Below are 16,467 nucleotides of genomic sequence, written 5' to 3'. Positions count from 1 at the left end.
GAAAAAACATGCAAAGTTGTTTCAATATTGCAACATTATGCAAATAGAAACATTTTTGGTAGTGCTATTTAGCCTAAAACAACAATAACAACAAAAATCTGATTTAGGCAGTAGTGCTATTTATCTCCTAATGCAGTGTCTATAAAGTTCCGGTTTCAGCAATATGTGTCATATTTTATTAAAGTGTGTTATATTATTAAAATTGAATTTCTGTAAAAAGTCCCAATGTTTGCTTGATTTTCTTCAGTGTTATCTTTATAACAATGGTAGAATTAACTGTAATTTTTCAAAACTTAAATTGTAAATATTTATTATTTTTAGCTCAATGAAAGTGTTATTTTTGGCAAGCATAATCAAAAGTCCATAATGCAAACATCTATTAATGCTATTGTAAAAAAACTATTTTCACATTCTGTCTTTGTTCAGTGGGACCACTGGCTTTCCTTTATACTTGCAGCTGCATCTCAGCACGTCCATTCTGAGATACTTCTTGAACTTCTTGTCTCTGGCACCATAAATTATCGGGCTCAGGAACCGAGGTAGAATATAGACAATCAGGTAGTTTGCAAATCTGATTTCTAGGATTCGACCTGGGAAGATGACGTGTAGAACAATCTCCACGCTTGGAGAGATGTAGGAGAGCAGGCACATGGCCAGCTGGACACCGTGAAGGAGGATGGTGTTCCTGGCTTTCTGGGCTGACGTGTCAGCTCTGGAGAGCGCCCTGGCTGCAAACACGATCTTCAGATAGGTAAAGACCAGAGTAAGAAAAACGCATGAAAAATAAATAATATCAAATGCTTTCCTTTTCTGAGCCAGTATAGGATCTTTGAACACGCTCTCCCGCAAACAGAACACAGAGTTGTGTTGGAAAAAGCTTAATGGCTCAGTTGCCAGAGTCACAAACAGATCTGTTATATCTGGGGCCACACATATAAACCAAATCAATCCGATGACTGCATAAGTCCTCTTCACTGTGCAGATTTGAGAGTAATGCAAAGGTTTGCAAATGGCAATGTAGCGCTCTATGGCCATCCCAGCCAAGCTGACTGGGGTGTTTCTGGTGGTGAAGACCGCCACCAGGACGAAGAAGCAGCAGAGCGAGACGTTGATCTTGTAGAAAATGTAGCTGAGGATGAAAAGTGTGAAGGTCACAGTAAGTTGAATGCCGTCATTGATCACCATGTGGATGAAGAGGATGTAACGAGGATCTTCATAGAAAGTCTGTTGGAAGAAAAAGAACAGAGAGGCTTAAATTTGTATTTATGCATTACCAGATCATCTAGGATTACACTAAAATTTGATTTAGTGTAACATGAATCATGGACTAACCATGACCAAACATCAACATCAACATCCTGGAAAAAGAAAATGAATAGAATTTATTTGAATCTCTAAATCTTCAACCATCTATTTGATCAGTTTTGAAAAATGTTTGGCAAATAAACAATAGAAAGTTGTGCTTCACACATACATTTGGTCTTTTTCACTCTGATGCACCTTTGGTTTCCTTTTCAGTAACAAAAAAACTGGTCAGAGATTAGAGTAGAAAAGAGAAATGGCCCTCAACATACAGCCTGAACTACAATATTACTACTACTTTTAGATAGTAAAATAAATCTAAAATGTATATTTCACAAGTTTCATAACATCAAATTTTTCATCCTGTCTGAAACCTATAGATAAATATGTTACAAAGATATTCTGCAAATGCAATTTTTAAAAAACAGTTTATTGCTTTGAGCTGTAGATGTGTGTACCTGATGTCTAAAAAAAGTGGCAGCCAAGGTGCAGTTGATATATGTGAGGACAAGCCAGATGAGCACGACAATCAGGTTCTTCACCAAGGCCATGGTGAAAGTATCTCTGTATAGCACAGACTGATCAGAAAAAGGAGGTAACAAGTCACAGTGATTACAGAAATTATGCAAACATGTCATCTCTCAAGCTTTGGAGACTGTACCAAATGAACAGCAAAATTACAAGAAAAATAAATCCTCCTATAAACCTGGATATGCTTTACTAACATTGTTTGGTTTAAAAATCATTACAATAATGCAGTCGTTTGGTTTTCAAAACAAAAACAAACACCACTAATATTTCTTAGTCATTCTTTAAAAATTCTGTGTGACTCCTGATCTTTTCCCAAAGTCTTTCCTAAAAAATAAAAATAAAATAAATAAATAAAAAATAAATAAGCACCTTTTTGATTCTTTTGGAAAAATGTTTTCCACAGGTTATATTTCAGTGATATTCTCTGTCAACACACCTGATAAGGGGAAGTCGTGTTGTTTGTGAGGCTCAGTAATGAGCTCATGCTTCACTGTAACACCAGAGAGAAACTAAGTAAAAGAAAGATGGCAGTAAATGTTGAGAAAGGTACATTCAAGATATCTTAAACATGTTCAAAACACAAAAACTTCTACAATATTTGCATTCTGTATTTGTCACTAAAGACAGCTTTCTTTAGCAAAAAATAGATGATAAAATTTTCCTGTGTTAAAACAGAGCTAGACAGATTTTTCTATGATTTTGCATGTTACACAGACTTGAAAGCAGCCACATCTGTTTGAATTGGAAGGTCAACTGTACACTAATCACTGCATGGCAAAAATATTAGTGTAAATAAATGAAAAAAATCTAAAGGGTGACAAACTGATTTAATTAAAACTTTAAGTTTTGATGTAAAATATAAACTCTTTAAAATCTGCTAATGTAAACGAGAAACTCAGCTCCTCACCTATACTTACCTGACCTCAAGTGAGACGCAGACAAAAAGAAGCAGCCTTTTAAAGACAGCAGTGTTTGGTGGTGAGCTGGAAAATGTGATGGGAATAATGAAGTGATTCCACATTGAAACAACAATAATGATACCAGTTCCAAGTTTTCTCATCCTGTTATCTATTACTACATATATTTACTCTATTCTGTCATCTAATTTTTATTTTCACACACATATATATATATATATATATATATATATATATATATATATATATATATATATATATATATATATATATATATATATATATATTAACACTACCCAGGTAGCTACAATATAACATTCAGATCTGAAAACTGAACCGGACTGAAAACAAATCAAAGGAATAAAAAACTCTTGAACTTGACTGACTTGACTTAGGTCTACTAAAAGAAAACAATGACTATTTTGTTCTGTTTGTGTTATTGTCAGAATGTGTAATAAATATGTGTTTTGTTCAACACATTGTTTCCCTTGCTCCTCCTGAGTTGTACCGAGTTCTGATATGCTATTTAATTATAAAGATTCATAGTCACTGATGCCCTTGTCGCAGGTGACTTACCAGGTTAGTAGATTTTACACAAGTTTATATGTATACCACATTTCAGCAACAAGGCAATTTAAAGAGTTTTACATCAGTTTAACTCACACGAAAAAAATACAAAGTTGTAGTTGAAATTCTCAAGTGTCGCCGTTACACCTCAAATGTTGATTAATGTGTCAATAATGTTTCAAAAGCAACTCTAAACAGATGGATTTTAGTCTAGATTTAAATGCACTCAGTGTTTCGGTTGTTCTGTTGTTTTCTGGGAGTTTGTTCCAGATTTGTGGTGCATTTAAACTGAATAATACTTCTCCATGTTTGGTTCTGGGGATGCAGAGTGATGAAGTCATTTACTAATAGACCTTTAGCTGATAATGATCTTATATTTAAGATCCAGTTTAAGTGACATGGGGGCAGATCGTTCTTGAGATTGAGATTCCTTTAAATATAGGATGGGCCTCACATTTGATTTCAGATGTTTGTATTTCTGGTTTTTGTTAATCTTCTTTTAGTGATACGGACAGGTACGGTCCTATTTTTCAGTGGATTAGAAGCATTCTGGAGGAAGACGTGTGTAAACAAAATGTCTGGACTCCGGTTTCAGACCTGAGAGTAGCGGATCCCCTGGGGAGTGAGAGCCAGATGGCTTTGATGAAGTAAGGTCGGCTACTTGAGCACTAATAAAAGAATTACAGTACCAAGGAGAACTTGTTGTGAATGAGAGACAATGACTGAATGTAGTGTAAAGTGCTTCGGGGTTTCCTGGACTTGATAAATATCTATAGAGGCCATTTACCATTTACTGTTTGATTGTTAGACTCATTATATAGGTTACAAATGTAATCTATATTATTTGATCATAAAAATTAGTAAATGTAGTTTTAAAACAGGTGGTTTTAATTATTGGTATCTTCTTGATGGTTTAATGGAAATTCTTAGCTTGAAACATGTTTTGCAAATAGCTGGAGTGACAATGAGTGACATGCTACTGTAATTAGATTACAGTCATATTCTTCAAACTAGTATATGCGCTGTCATGCATTTATGCCTTTTGAAAAAAGTCTTTCTGCATATGTTAAGGATATTTTTTATTAGGCTCGCCTATCTGGATGAAAAATCATTTTTATTGGTCTGATGTAATATTCTAAACATAAATGTTATATTAATTTGCTATAAGCTGAAACCATTATTAGTAACAGAAATAAAGGCCTGAAAACATCAGTCGATGTGTAATTGGCTTCACTTAGTGAATTGAGTTATTGAAATAATTTACAGTTCCAATAATATTCTTTGAAGTGTAAAAACACATTAAAAAAAACCCAAGGTAGTTAAAAGCAACATTCTTCGACATCTGTTGAAAAAGTACTGATAAGAGGGAATAAATAAGACTTTACCAAACTTTTACTAAACAAAATAAAATGTTTCCCATTAAAGAAGGAACACATGGATAACATCAACTTTTCTGGAAACATGCATTTTAATCAGTTTATTTTGTTGACAAAACTAATTTCATCATATTCTGTGAAAATGTCACTAAACAAGACTTTATTTGTTTTACAAAATGTTGAAGAACATAAAATAAATATAAGATTTTCAAAATTACATCATTGCATATGAGGAAAACCAAATCTCTCTGTATCTCTCTCTCTCTATATATAAGTATATATTAAAATATTAAGAAGCTCAGGTATGGTTTAAAATAAATAAGAAAAACTCTGCAGGAAGTAGAACATTCCTTTATGTTGGCTTCTTTTCCATCTTTTTTGGATCAATGCTTGCCTTATTGGAGGGTAAAAAGTATTTTTTCAGGTACTTTCTGAACAATTTGTCCCTTATTCCATAAACTATTGGACTGATGAGTCGAGGTGTGACTTGAATCAGCAAAGATATCACAAAGCGAATGATCAGAGCATCTCCTGGGAAAAACTTTATGATGCCCTCAATCATTATGCTGTGAACATAACTTAGCATACACAGCAGCAGCTGGAAGCCATGCAGCAAGATGGTGTTCCTCGCTTTCTTAGCGTTTGCAGAAGCAGCCTGTGCCGTGAAAAGTATTCTGAAATATGAATAGAAAAGAGTGAGCCAAACAATCACCAAATAAGTAATGTTGAATATGTCCCTCTTCTTTTCAAGCTGTGGATAAGTGAAAATATTTGTCCACATGCAGAAAATCTTGGAATTAAAATATTCTGCAGGTCTTGTTGCCACAACGACAAACACATCTGGCAGTATTACAAGAGAGTTTAGGAACCATATCAAAGAGATCACAATGTAAGTTTTCTTGACTGTACAGATCTGAGGATGGCGAAGAGGGAAGCATATGGCCAGGTAGCACTCTACAGCCATGGCAGCAAGCGTTAAGGGGTTGTTTAGACTTGAAGCTATGGCAATAATAAGTGTGATAATGCAAAATGATACATTGATTGTGAACAGGACATAGCTCAGGAATATGAGGAGGACCATCAATGCTAACATGATAATGTCATTGACCACCAGATGGATGTAGAGGATGTAACGAGAGTTCATGTTGAAAACCTGAAAGGAAAGACAAAACGTTGAGGAAATGAGGGGGAAAGATGTTAGCATTATCACTTTATTAGTGATTTTATTAGTGTAATTAGGTTACACTAATCTAAAATAGTGTAAACTAATTTATATTTCTTAGGCTCATAAGTGAATGAAAAAATAATATGTAATTTCAAACTCTTCAGCACAACTTCATGAAGGATTTAGATTACTTTAAGTTTTTATGTGGCTGTGTGTATAGTTTTGACCCTGTGTGGATTAGAAATAAAATCACAATTAATTCAATTTTTTTTTGTTTGTTTTTAAATATCAACATCCATTGCTGTTGTATAACCATGGCAATAAAAGAATGAACTGTTCAGGTTAATCACTGAGCTTGAAAAAACAAACATACACATGATAAATAGTAAAATGACTGGAACTGCACAGATTGATGCATCACTGCTTAGCATCCTAATGAAATGCCAGGAATACTAATAGTAAAGCAGTCAAAAGATAAATTAAATGCAACAATGAATCTAAAAAATGTTCCTCACTCTTACACACTTGTGACAAAAAGATTGCTTTTTCAACTTTGGTTGAGACCAGCACATAGTCTGAAGAAATGCAATGAGGAAAAGAACAAATTCTTAATCAGCAACTTGAAGACATGTACGATTTATGACAAGGTGAAACAACTTTCTGTTTCTTTGAAATGATAAATGCTACAACTGTAAACACCAACAAAAACTCTATGCGGAAAAGCCCAGATCCTTCATGACATTTTATTGCTCAGCTTTTATTTTACGGCAAAAGTAAGTATGTTTTGTGTCACCTATTGTCTTTTACTGGAGCAATCAGGGTAAATTTTTGAATAAGACAGAATTGATACCTGATGTTTTCTGAATATGTGTATCAGAATCCCATTTATGTAGATGATGGAGAGAGAGAAAACAACAGTGAATCCACTCTTAAGTATTGCAATGTGCAGGGGGTCCTTATTTCTGGTTGCTGTGGTATTCATGCCAGTACATGAAGGACTGGCAACTCATCTGACATAATCTGGCAACCTGCAGAGAAATATTTATCAAGGACATAACATAAAAGTGACAATATTTTACACAGCAACATGTCAAGTTTATACAGCTAGAAAATGAGTCACAAATCACCATTTTATCACAAAGCATTTAATTAAGGTGTAATTTTGACAGAGTAGAATTTCGTTCAACATAATTCACTTTAAACTAATATACACTTTCATTTGTCATCAGCTTAAAAAAGCATGTCTTAATGAAAACTTAATAAAAATAAGTCTGATAAATATATGTTTTTTCCAATTTACTGATGATCTATCTTAAAATCACAAGAAATATTTTTGAAAAATAGTAGAGCTGAAAAATTAACTCTTCAACTCTGGTAATGACAGCAGCAACAAGATTCAAATCAGGTAAATCAGAAACATCTCTAACCTGTGGCTCAGCAATTACCCCGAAGTCTCAAAGTTTACACACAAGAACAGGATGAAGGAGACTCACCTTGTGATGGTTACACACAGTTATATTTCAGACAAATAGTCAGCTGTGCTTGATACGGCTCAATTTATATAGGCTGAGCAAAAGTCATGGGATCAAAAATAGTCGAGTGTTTCTGTATCTGTGTGTGTATAACCACCCACATCTGTCTGTGCAGTAGCACTTGCTCACAGACTCAAAGCTTGATTTCACACACAATTAACTTTAATAACTAGCATTCCTTAATAAAACCATTCAGACAACAAAAATGCTACTACTAGGTGAATATAAAATATGTTTTTCCATATCAGATCAAAGGTACAATTTTGTTGTTCTTGTGACCTCAGTATCAATTATTATTTTTGGTGACCACATTCATTCCTTTATTATCACAATGTGCCAGTTTTCTGATGACTACTTCCAGAAGGATAACAGATCATTTCACAGAGCGCAAATCATCTCAAGTTAGTTTCTTGAACATGACAACTTGTTTTCTGTTGACATGGTCAGTAATCTTAGTGTCCTCCTCAATGGCCTGCCCACATATGTACCTGAATATGAATAGGCAAATACAATATAATGGATAAAGTTCATTCTTTTTTTTTGTTTGTTTGTTTTGAAGGTTTTGTTGGCTCTAGTGTCCTTTACTTGAGAGTGGTCAGACAGGAAAGAAGTAATTATTCCTATGTAGATGTACTTGAGTTTAAATGTTTTACAAGTCCATAAATCCATTGGAATGGATGACTGGTATTAAACAAAAATGTGAAACAAATTACAGTTTTTAGAGACTTACATAACCAAAGCTTAGTGTGATAAAGTGTATGAGAACATGAACTCTTGTAACAGAAATGACAAGTTTGTGAACTGTTTGATTTATGTTATTTTTTATTCAGACAACCAAATAAATGTCAAATAACAACCAACGTTATTTTTGCGGTAAAAACTTAAAAGGTGAAATCTATGTATGTTTCATTCAAAACAGAAACAATAAAAAACTGGAGAAAATGTAAAATTATGGGCTGCAAGATATGTCTCCCTCTTACCATAAACTTTTATAACCCAGAACATGATTGTCCTAAACCCTAAATCTTGTCTGGACCATGTATGTGTGTTTACACTGCAAAAATATTTTTAGGATCCAGAGTAGTTTTCTGTCACTATTCTTGCACTCCCATCGTTTCCAGTGAGGACTGAAGGCTAGGTAAGGTTACCATGATAAAAATCTATTCCAGAAAATTACCTGATGTGAAGTTAGTGCATTTTGGATGTAAAAATGTTTGTGCTAATCATCTGTTAGTGGTTGAATATTTCAGTATATTGCTTTACTTACCTTTATTATAAGCTAATTTATAGTAGCATTACTCTTAAATTATAAAACAGGAATGATTAATGTTCTTTGTAAACATTGTTTAACACAGCCATTCATGTCATGAATTCAAATTGAGTTTAAAACTTAAACTAAAACTAGGTGGAAGAATTTATTTCAAAACTAAATGAGGTTTGTGGCTCAGTTTTTATGGAACTCACTCCATAACTTCTTCAAAGCAGCTTCAGACTTACTGCCAGGAAGTAGCTTAGCATGTTTCCTCTATAAAGCTGTAATGTTCTTCGATGTCATTTCAACAGTACTGCCTACGAGGACTGTTTTTTGGGGTAGACTTCTACTAAAGTAGCCACAATTTCACCCTTTTAGATGTCATCGAACAAGAAGGAATAAAGAATGGCTCCCTAAAAACTATCCTGGGCCTTGAAAAAAGTACTTAAACTAGAAATATCTTTATATTTTCCTCTTTTGTACCTTTTTTGGATGAACAGCTGGATTTAAAGGTAACAGGTATCGTTTTAGGTGTTCCCTGAACATTTTGTCCCTTATGCCATATACCATGGGACTGATGAGCCTTGGCATAATCTGAATAAATAGTGCAATTACATACCGAATGGCTAAAGTATCTTTTGGAAACAGCATTGACAGGCCCTCTATTGATATATTATGAATATAGTGTAGCATGCATAACAACAGCTGAAATCCATGAAGTAGGACAGTGTTCCTTGCTTTCTTTGCAGTTACTGAAGCAGCCTGTGCAGTGAAAAGTATTCTCAAGTATGCATAAAAAAGAATGAGAAAAACAATGACTAGAAACAAAATGTTGGATACATCTTTCTTCTTTTCAAGGATTGTATCTGTAACAATGTTAGTCCACAAGCAGAAGACCCTGGAATGAAAGTACTCTGCAGGTCTTGTGGCAATAATTATGAACAGATCTGGTAAGATTGTCAATAAACTAAGGACCCATATCACAGTGATCACAATGTAAGTTTTTCTGACTGTACAGATCTGAGGGTGACGGAGAGGGAAGCATATGGCCAGGTAGCACTCTAGAGACATGGCAGCCAGCGTTAAGGGGTTGTTTAGACATGCACATGTGACAAGTATTAGCATAATGATGCAAAATGAGACATTGAGAGTATATATAATATAACTCAGAACTTGGAGGAGGATCATCATTGAAAGCGTGATTATATCGTTGATTACCAGGTGTATGTACAGGATGTAACGAGAATTTGTGTTGAAAACCTGAAACAAAAGACAAGATTTTTCAGGAAATGGAATAGAAAGACAGACCTTTTTACTTTGACTTTCTAAGTTCATAGTGTGAAATGATCTGAATATCAATACTAAAATTGTTTCTTTTTCTTTTCAGACATTTAATTTAAAAATATTTTCGTTACTATCACAATCTCCCAAGGTCAATAAAAGCAGTTTATTGGTGCTATGTAACCGTTCTCTAATGATAGTAGAAAGTCATATAATCAAATGTATGTTTTTACCTGATACCTCCTACTTTAGGATAATCAGTCCATAATTGTTAAAGGACTTAAATTATTAATGATCTTGATCAGTTGAAACTTTACATGTACTTTAGTTTCACAAATGTAATCATCTAAGTCACAATTTATACAGGGATAAACAGACATTCAAATTAAAAGGTTTAGTAAAAGCTGTAACCTGAAACATTTCATTGCAACAAGTTTTATCATTTCAATATTGTAACAGCTGGAGTAAAATTAATTTTCAAGAATTTCTTCTGGTTAAGCATTATAAACTTTAAGTGGTGTCTCACAGCTGTACATTGTGGACATGTGTTCTTTATTCAGACATTATTGTCAGAAAACCTTTAAGTATTTTTTTAATACTTAATGAAACCAACAGACAATTGTAAATAAAAAATACAACTTTCAGAAAAATATAAGACAAAAGCAATTTAACAAGTAAACCGTGTAATTGCTTGAGTAATGCAACAGTGTTGAACTTAATTTCCTACCTGGATGTTTTCTGGAGAGAAGGCAGATAACTCAAATTTTACCTTAAATTTTCCAATGGCCTCATTTTGTCTACTGTTGTCGTATCTTTACATACATCACTTTAAAACTGCAAGTACAACAGCTAAAAAACAACAATTCTAAAATTTCCACTTAACTTCATGATATTTGAAAGGGGACGTTTTGCAACAACAGAAAACTGGGTCCATGTTACCTCAGTTACTGCACAAAAAACACAAATGCTTATTTTCAAAATGTATAAAATTGATACCTGATGTTTTCTGAATGTATGAACCAGAGTCCCATTAATGTAGATAATAGCAAGAGAGAGGACAACAGTGATCACATTCTTTAAGATAGCTACATACAGCGGGTCCCGGTTGACAGTAGTGGTATTCATACCAACATTTAGAGAGTTTGGGGGTCATCTGACAAAGCGTGCAGAACTGTGGAGAAATATTCAACATATTATTGTTAAAACTGACTAAATTAATGTCATAGGCAAGTTTGAAAAACAGAATTTAAACTGTGAGGTTTTAGTATCTATAAATATGCTTAATATTATTAAAAGAAATACAAGGAGTCTTTAATATGCATAATATAGAATGCCAATAATACGGTATTTAAAAAACTCAGTGCAACTTTGTTCATTTTAGTTCTGTAATGGTCACAGGTAATTTAAAGTCATTTAAAGCAAATTGTGTCTTTTCCCTTCAAGCTTTTTTTATCAAAGATGACAGTCAGTAGTTGTTAGCTTAAAAATGTCCTTTGTTTACTCACATTTTACATTTTCTAGTTGATGTATTTTGTAATGGTTAATGATCACAGCAATAAATAATATAATAAAATATTCATTTTGATCAAAAATATTTCCTTCCCTGCTGCAACCAATGCAGCAGAACAAAAAACAAATACCTGAAAAAATTAAACAGTACAATTTCACAACACAATACTCTTTGCAAAGGGTACCAACACTAGAAGCAAAACAGAAATTTAGTAAATCACATCAGACATACCTATTGCAATTTTTTAAAAACAAATCTTTAAATAATACTAAATAATCATTAAATGCTTAAATTGAACAACTGCACAAAAACTCACCTGGTTTATGCTGCAGATCAGTCAGATCTGCTCGACATAACCCAATATATAGTTAAAGTGGAGAAAAGTCAAGGGAACAAAAAATAGTCACGTGTTAATGCATGTGGGTGTGTGTGTGTGTGTGTAGGTGCTTCTCTTTTGCATAATGTGTGAATGTAGCTAAGGACAACCACATGTTAGCATTGCAAGTGCATTGGGATGAGGATGGAAGTCAGAGTATTTGTCTGTTTTTGTTTGTTTGTTTCATCCATCCATCCATCCATCAGATCTAAAGCTCAACCTTTAGACAAATACACTAACTTCCATCCTCTTTCACCAAACCACTGCTTAAAAAAATAAATGAAACATAAAACATAAACAACTATATGTCTTGCTTAGTGTGTTTAAAACATTGTCAGCTATTAGAGTACTAAATATGTTTAAGAAGCAAGTTGTCAAGTGCCTAATTTTGCACATCAGCATCAAAGATGTGGCCAAAATACATTGTCTGCAAACCATTTTTTTTTAGATACCTAAAGAAATATTGGCAGGTTGGTTTAAATGGTGATCAAAGTGTGCTACAGAGTTACAGTTACGTGGGCTGGTACCAGTATGAGGGTATACAAAGGTCTAAAAACTATTTCAAAACCTCTTAAATGACTTTGCTTCAATGCTTTTTCTTAAACTAGATGACAAAGGGTCTGGCAGAATGACAGAGGTTTTCTGCTAATGAGAGTTATTAGGTTTCCTATAGACATTTCCTCAATAGCTGTAATTTTGCATCAGGTTGAGTTAATTGGCTTAACGTTTTTACTCATAACTGTTGGAAAACACAAATTTGTTTAATAGAGTTACTGTTTATTTACTGCATTTTTGAGGATTACAGTGTTGTGCAGCCCACCATCAATCTAACAAAAACGAACCTGAATCTGTAAAGCTGAAGCTAAAGTCCACCCTAACAAAGCCCTCTGCTATAGTAAAGCTACATTACTAAACAGGCAAAACAGTAAGGCCACCTCATTGTTTTTGAAAGTCATTAAAAAATGTATTTGTTTCACCTAATCTCCATGTGGTTTCTTTTCTTCAAATCCATTTTATTTGTCAAAAATATCTACTCTGCTGTTGACATAACCAAAACTCAATTTAGTATAGTGAATGAAAAGGGAGTTCTAGTAAATTAAACAAATGACAAGTGAGAACAGCATGATTTTTTTTATTTAGACAATCTGTGATTAATCATTTGCATTTTGTGATTAGAATTTAAATGGTGAAGTTTCAGTGCGGCTCATACAGAAATGATTTTAAAAAATGGAGAAAAAAACATGACAAAAAAATGAAAGTCACAGAAAACTGAAGCAGAACTGAACAGAAATTTAACTGAATCACAATTCTTGCAATTACACCTTTTATGATGTAATATCAAAAGTGCTATCTCCTTGCAAAGGCTGTTTTAGGGGGTAGACTTTTACTGAGGTATCCTCATTTTACACTATTATATGTAGTTCAATACAAAGGAACAAAGAGAAAGACCATATTGGGCCTTTAAAAAGGTTCTTGAAATATAATTATCCATTTTCTGGATAAATGTTTGAATTTAAAGGTAGCAAGTATCTTTTAAGGTACTGTCTGAACATTTTGTCCCTTATGCCATAAACTATCGGACTGATGAGCCTAGGCATGACCTGAATCAGTAGAGAAATTACATACCGAATGGCTAAAGTATCTTTTGGAAACAACATTGACAGGCCCTCTATTGATATACTGTGAATATAGCTTAGCATGCATAACAACAGCTGAAAGCCATGAAGTAGGACAGTGTTCCTTGCTTTCTTTGCATTTACTGAAGCAGCCTGTGCAGTGAAAAGTATTCTAAAGTATGAATAAAAAAGTATGAGCCAAACAATGACTAGAAACAAAATGTTGGATACATCTTTCTTCTTTTCAAGAATCGGACTTGTAAAAATGTTAGCCCACAAGCAGAAGAGCCTGGAATGAAAGTACTCTGCAGGTCTTGTGGCAATAATTATGAACAGATCTGGTAAGATTGTCAATAAACTAAGGACCCATATCACAGTGATCACAATGTAAGTTTTTCTGACTGTACAGATCTGAGGGTGACGGAGAGGGAAGCATATGGCCAGGTAGCACTCTAGAGACATGGCAGCCAGCGTTAAGGGGTTGTTTAGATTTGTAGCTATGGCAAGCATTAGCATAATGATGCAAAATGAGACATTGAGTGTATATATAATGTAACTAAGAACTTGGAGGAGGATCATCAATGCGAGCATGAAGATATCATTGATTACCAGGTGTATGTACAGGATGTAACGAGAATTTGTGTTGAGAACCTGTAACAAAAAACAAGTTTTTTCAGAAACAGCGAAGAAAAGATATGTGCAATACATTAGCAAGTCTACCTTTAAATTTTGATTTCTAAAACTCATAATGGGAAATGGATCCCAATTGGTTAAATTATGTATTTGTTTCATCAACATATTTACAGAAGTCAATGTTTTCCGTAAATATCTCCCAAGGTCAATTTAAGAACTTTATTGATGTTAATTAACCTGTCTGCAATGATGCAAAAAAGTAATAATCAAATTTATGTTTTTATAGGATACATCTTTCTTTCGGAGGATCAGTCAGTAAATTTTAAGTTTATTTTCCATAGAAGTATTATAATGTAGCAATCCCTTTTTAATACTCTTACCGAGTTACAATATTTTAATATCTGTAGTAAAAGAAGTTTTTAAAAACTTTTTGTGGAAAGGCATTTTAAACCTTAGGTGGTGTATTGTGACATTACAGTGTAGACACATGTTCTTTGTCTATCTATCTATCTGTCTGTCTATACATTTTTACAAGTAACAAGCATACTGTAAAATGGTTTGAATTAAATAACTAATTTAATATTTTAAGAACAACAGCTATTTTTAAAATGCATAAAATTGATACCTGATGTTTTCTGAATATATGAACCAGAGTCCCATTAATGTAGATAATAGCGAGGGAGAAGGCCACAGTGATCACATTCTTTAAGATTGCAACATGAAGCGGATCCCGATTGACAGTAGTGGTTGTATTCATACCAACATTTAGAGGGCTTGAGGATCATCTGACAATGTGCCAAACTGTGGAGAAATATTCAACAGGTTATTGATAAAAATTTAGAAAAGCTGGAAGACAGCATTTAAACTCTGAGGTTTTAGTGATGATTAGCACACTTAAAATTATTAAAAGGAATACAAGAAGTATTCAACAAAAAAATATGATTATGAAATACTAATAATACTATTTTGTTTTTAACACATTGTGTAATTTAGTTCATTTTAGTTTTTGAATGGTTCCTGTAAATTATTCATGTCATTATTTTAAGCAAATTTACACTTTCACTTCAAGCACATCAATCAAAGATGACAGGCAGCAGTTCTTATCCTAAATACATATTACATTTACTCACATTTTGCATTTTCAGATGCATGTGTTTTGTAATGATTCCTTATCACAGCAACAATATATGTTTTATTTCAAGCATTTTTACACTACATTGTTATCTTTGACAACACTTATGTTGTAAAAGTTTATATGTTTGATCAATGACTTTTTTTTCTCTTCTGCTGCAACCGATGAATCTTCAAACCAAAAAACATCTAAACACATATTACAATACACTGTTATTTCTGAATGCAATGATTCTAACACAGAAGAAAAATAACAAAATTACTAAATGACAATTTACATATACTACGTGTTGCATTTTTTTCTTACCTAGAATATTTAATTAATACTAAGGACTCATCAACTGTTTAAACAGAAACAACTGTACACACAAACTCACCTGGTGATGGTTATATGGGGTTATGCTGCAGACAACAAGTCAGGGCTGCTCCACATTTCTCAATATATAACTGATATGCAGAAAAGTCATGGGGATAAAGAAAAATAGTCAAGGGGGCGTGTGTGGTGGGGGGTTAGGGGGGGTGTGCATGTATGTGCTTCGCTTTTTGTATGTTGTATGTTTGTGGCAAAGGGTGCACCTAAAAAAGAAAAATGTCACCACAGTATTTAGTTTTTTTTATTAATTTTGAAATTGTTTCAGATAAAATTTATTCTATTTTCTAAAAGAAAAATAATAAATTAACAAATTTCATTTTGTTTACAGTTAGGCAAGTTCATTTGTTTACATTAGTACTGCTAATGTAAACAAATGAGGACGGGTGGGGACCTCAGGACGTCCCCACCCGTCCTGAGGTGGGGACGGGAGGAGACTGACAGTGGTCCGTCCCCGCCCCTTTCTGTTTGCTGCAGCGAGGTGTACTTGGGTGTACTTGGAAGGGAGTGGTAGTGGCGAAGCGGAACCTTTGTTTGGGGGGCGTTGCTTCCAGGTTGGTTTTGGGATGGTCTTCCGGTCTGCCCTAAAAAGCAATCTGGATGCTAAAGGCAGCGGCACGTTCCACTGCTGACTCCTGTCTGTTTGTCCTTTAGGTCAGTATACAGTGGTAAAAACCCACCAAGGCAACTTTGTAAGATGTATCTATATTGATTGACGTGATGTATCACTGAGTCGCGGTTTCTATGCACCGTTTTGTCAGTATTGTCGGACGGGGGTAGTTGGTAACGTGCCGGCTCGCTCTGAGGACCGTTATGTTTTAACGTCTTCATGTGGGGCCGTTGAAATATAACGTCTCCTTGTAGGACCGTTATGTGCTTCGCTTTTTGTATGTTGTATGTTTGTGGCA

At 33.9% G+C, this 16,467-nt stretch overlaps 4 protein-coding genes across 4 annotated transcripts; all 4 read right to left on the bottom strand.

Moving 5' to 3' along the window:
- Window positions 1-405: 405 nt before the first annotated feature.
- LOC116710385 (odorant receptor 131-2-like) lies at window positions 406-1,873 on the bottom strand. The gene is made up of 2 exons (XM_032549404.1): window positions 1,761-1,873; window positions 406-1,224 (listed from the first exon to the last, which is right to left on the bottom strand). Exons 1-2 carry the CDS (start codon window positions 1,851-1,853, stop codon window positions 406-408), a joined length of 912 nt encoding a protein of 303 aa, XP_032405295.1. The 5' UTR covers window positions 1,854-1,873.
- A 3,006-nt stretch (window positions 1,874-4,879) lies between these two features.
- Window positions 4,880-6,840, bottom strand: LOC116711256 (odorant receptor 131-2-like). The gene is made up of 2 exons (XM_032550664.1): window positions 6,709-6,840; window positions 4,880-5,846 (listed from the first exon to the last, which is right to left on the bottom strand). The coding sequence occupies exons 1-2, from the start codon at window positions 6,838-6,840 to the stop codon at window positions 5,046-5,048; spliced, it is 933 nt and encodes a 310-aa protein (XP_032406555.1). The 3' UTR covers window positions 4,880-5,045.
- Window positions 6,841-8,687: 1,847 nt separating this feature from the next.
- On the bottom strand, window positions 8,688-11,085 carry LOC116710971 (odorant receptor 131-2-like). Its single transcript, XM_032550318.1, has 2 exons — window positions 10,920-11,085; window positions 8,688-9,902 (listed from the first exon to the last, which is right to left on the bottom strand). The coding sequence occupies exons 1-2, from the start codon at window positions 11,046-11,048 to the stop codon at window positions 9,105-9,107; spliced, it is 927 nt and encodes a 308-aa protein (XP_032406209.1). The 5' UTR covers window positions 11,049-11,085; the 3' UTR covers window positions 8,688-9,104.
- A 2,208-nt stretch (window positions 11,086-13,293) lies between these two features.
- On the bottom strand, window positions 13,294-14,815 carry LOC116710384 (odorant receptor 131-2-like). The gene is made up of 2 exons (XM_032549403.1): window positions 14,684-14,815; window positions 13,294-14,076 (listed from the first exon to the last, which is right to left on the bottom strand). Exons 1-2 carry the CDS (start codon window positions 14,813-14,815, stop codon window positions 13,294-13,296), a joined length of 915 nt encoding a protein of 304 aa, XP_032405294.1.
- Window positions 14,816-16,467: the final 1,652 nt, after the last annotated feature.

This window comes from Xiphophorus hellerii, chromosome 20 (assembly GCF_003331165.1).
Source record: "Xiphophorus hellerii strain 12219 chromosome 20, Xiphophorus_hellerii-4.1, whole genome shotgun sequence".
Classification (NCBI taxonomy): Eukaryota; Metazoa; Chordata; class Actinopteri; order Cyprinodontiformes; family Poeciliidae; genus Xiphophorus; species Xiphophorus hellerii.
Note: the sequence above shows the minus strand (reverse complement) of the source record. Positions and strands in the feature narration are given on the sequence as shown.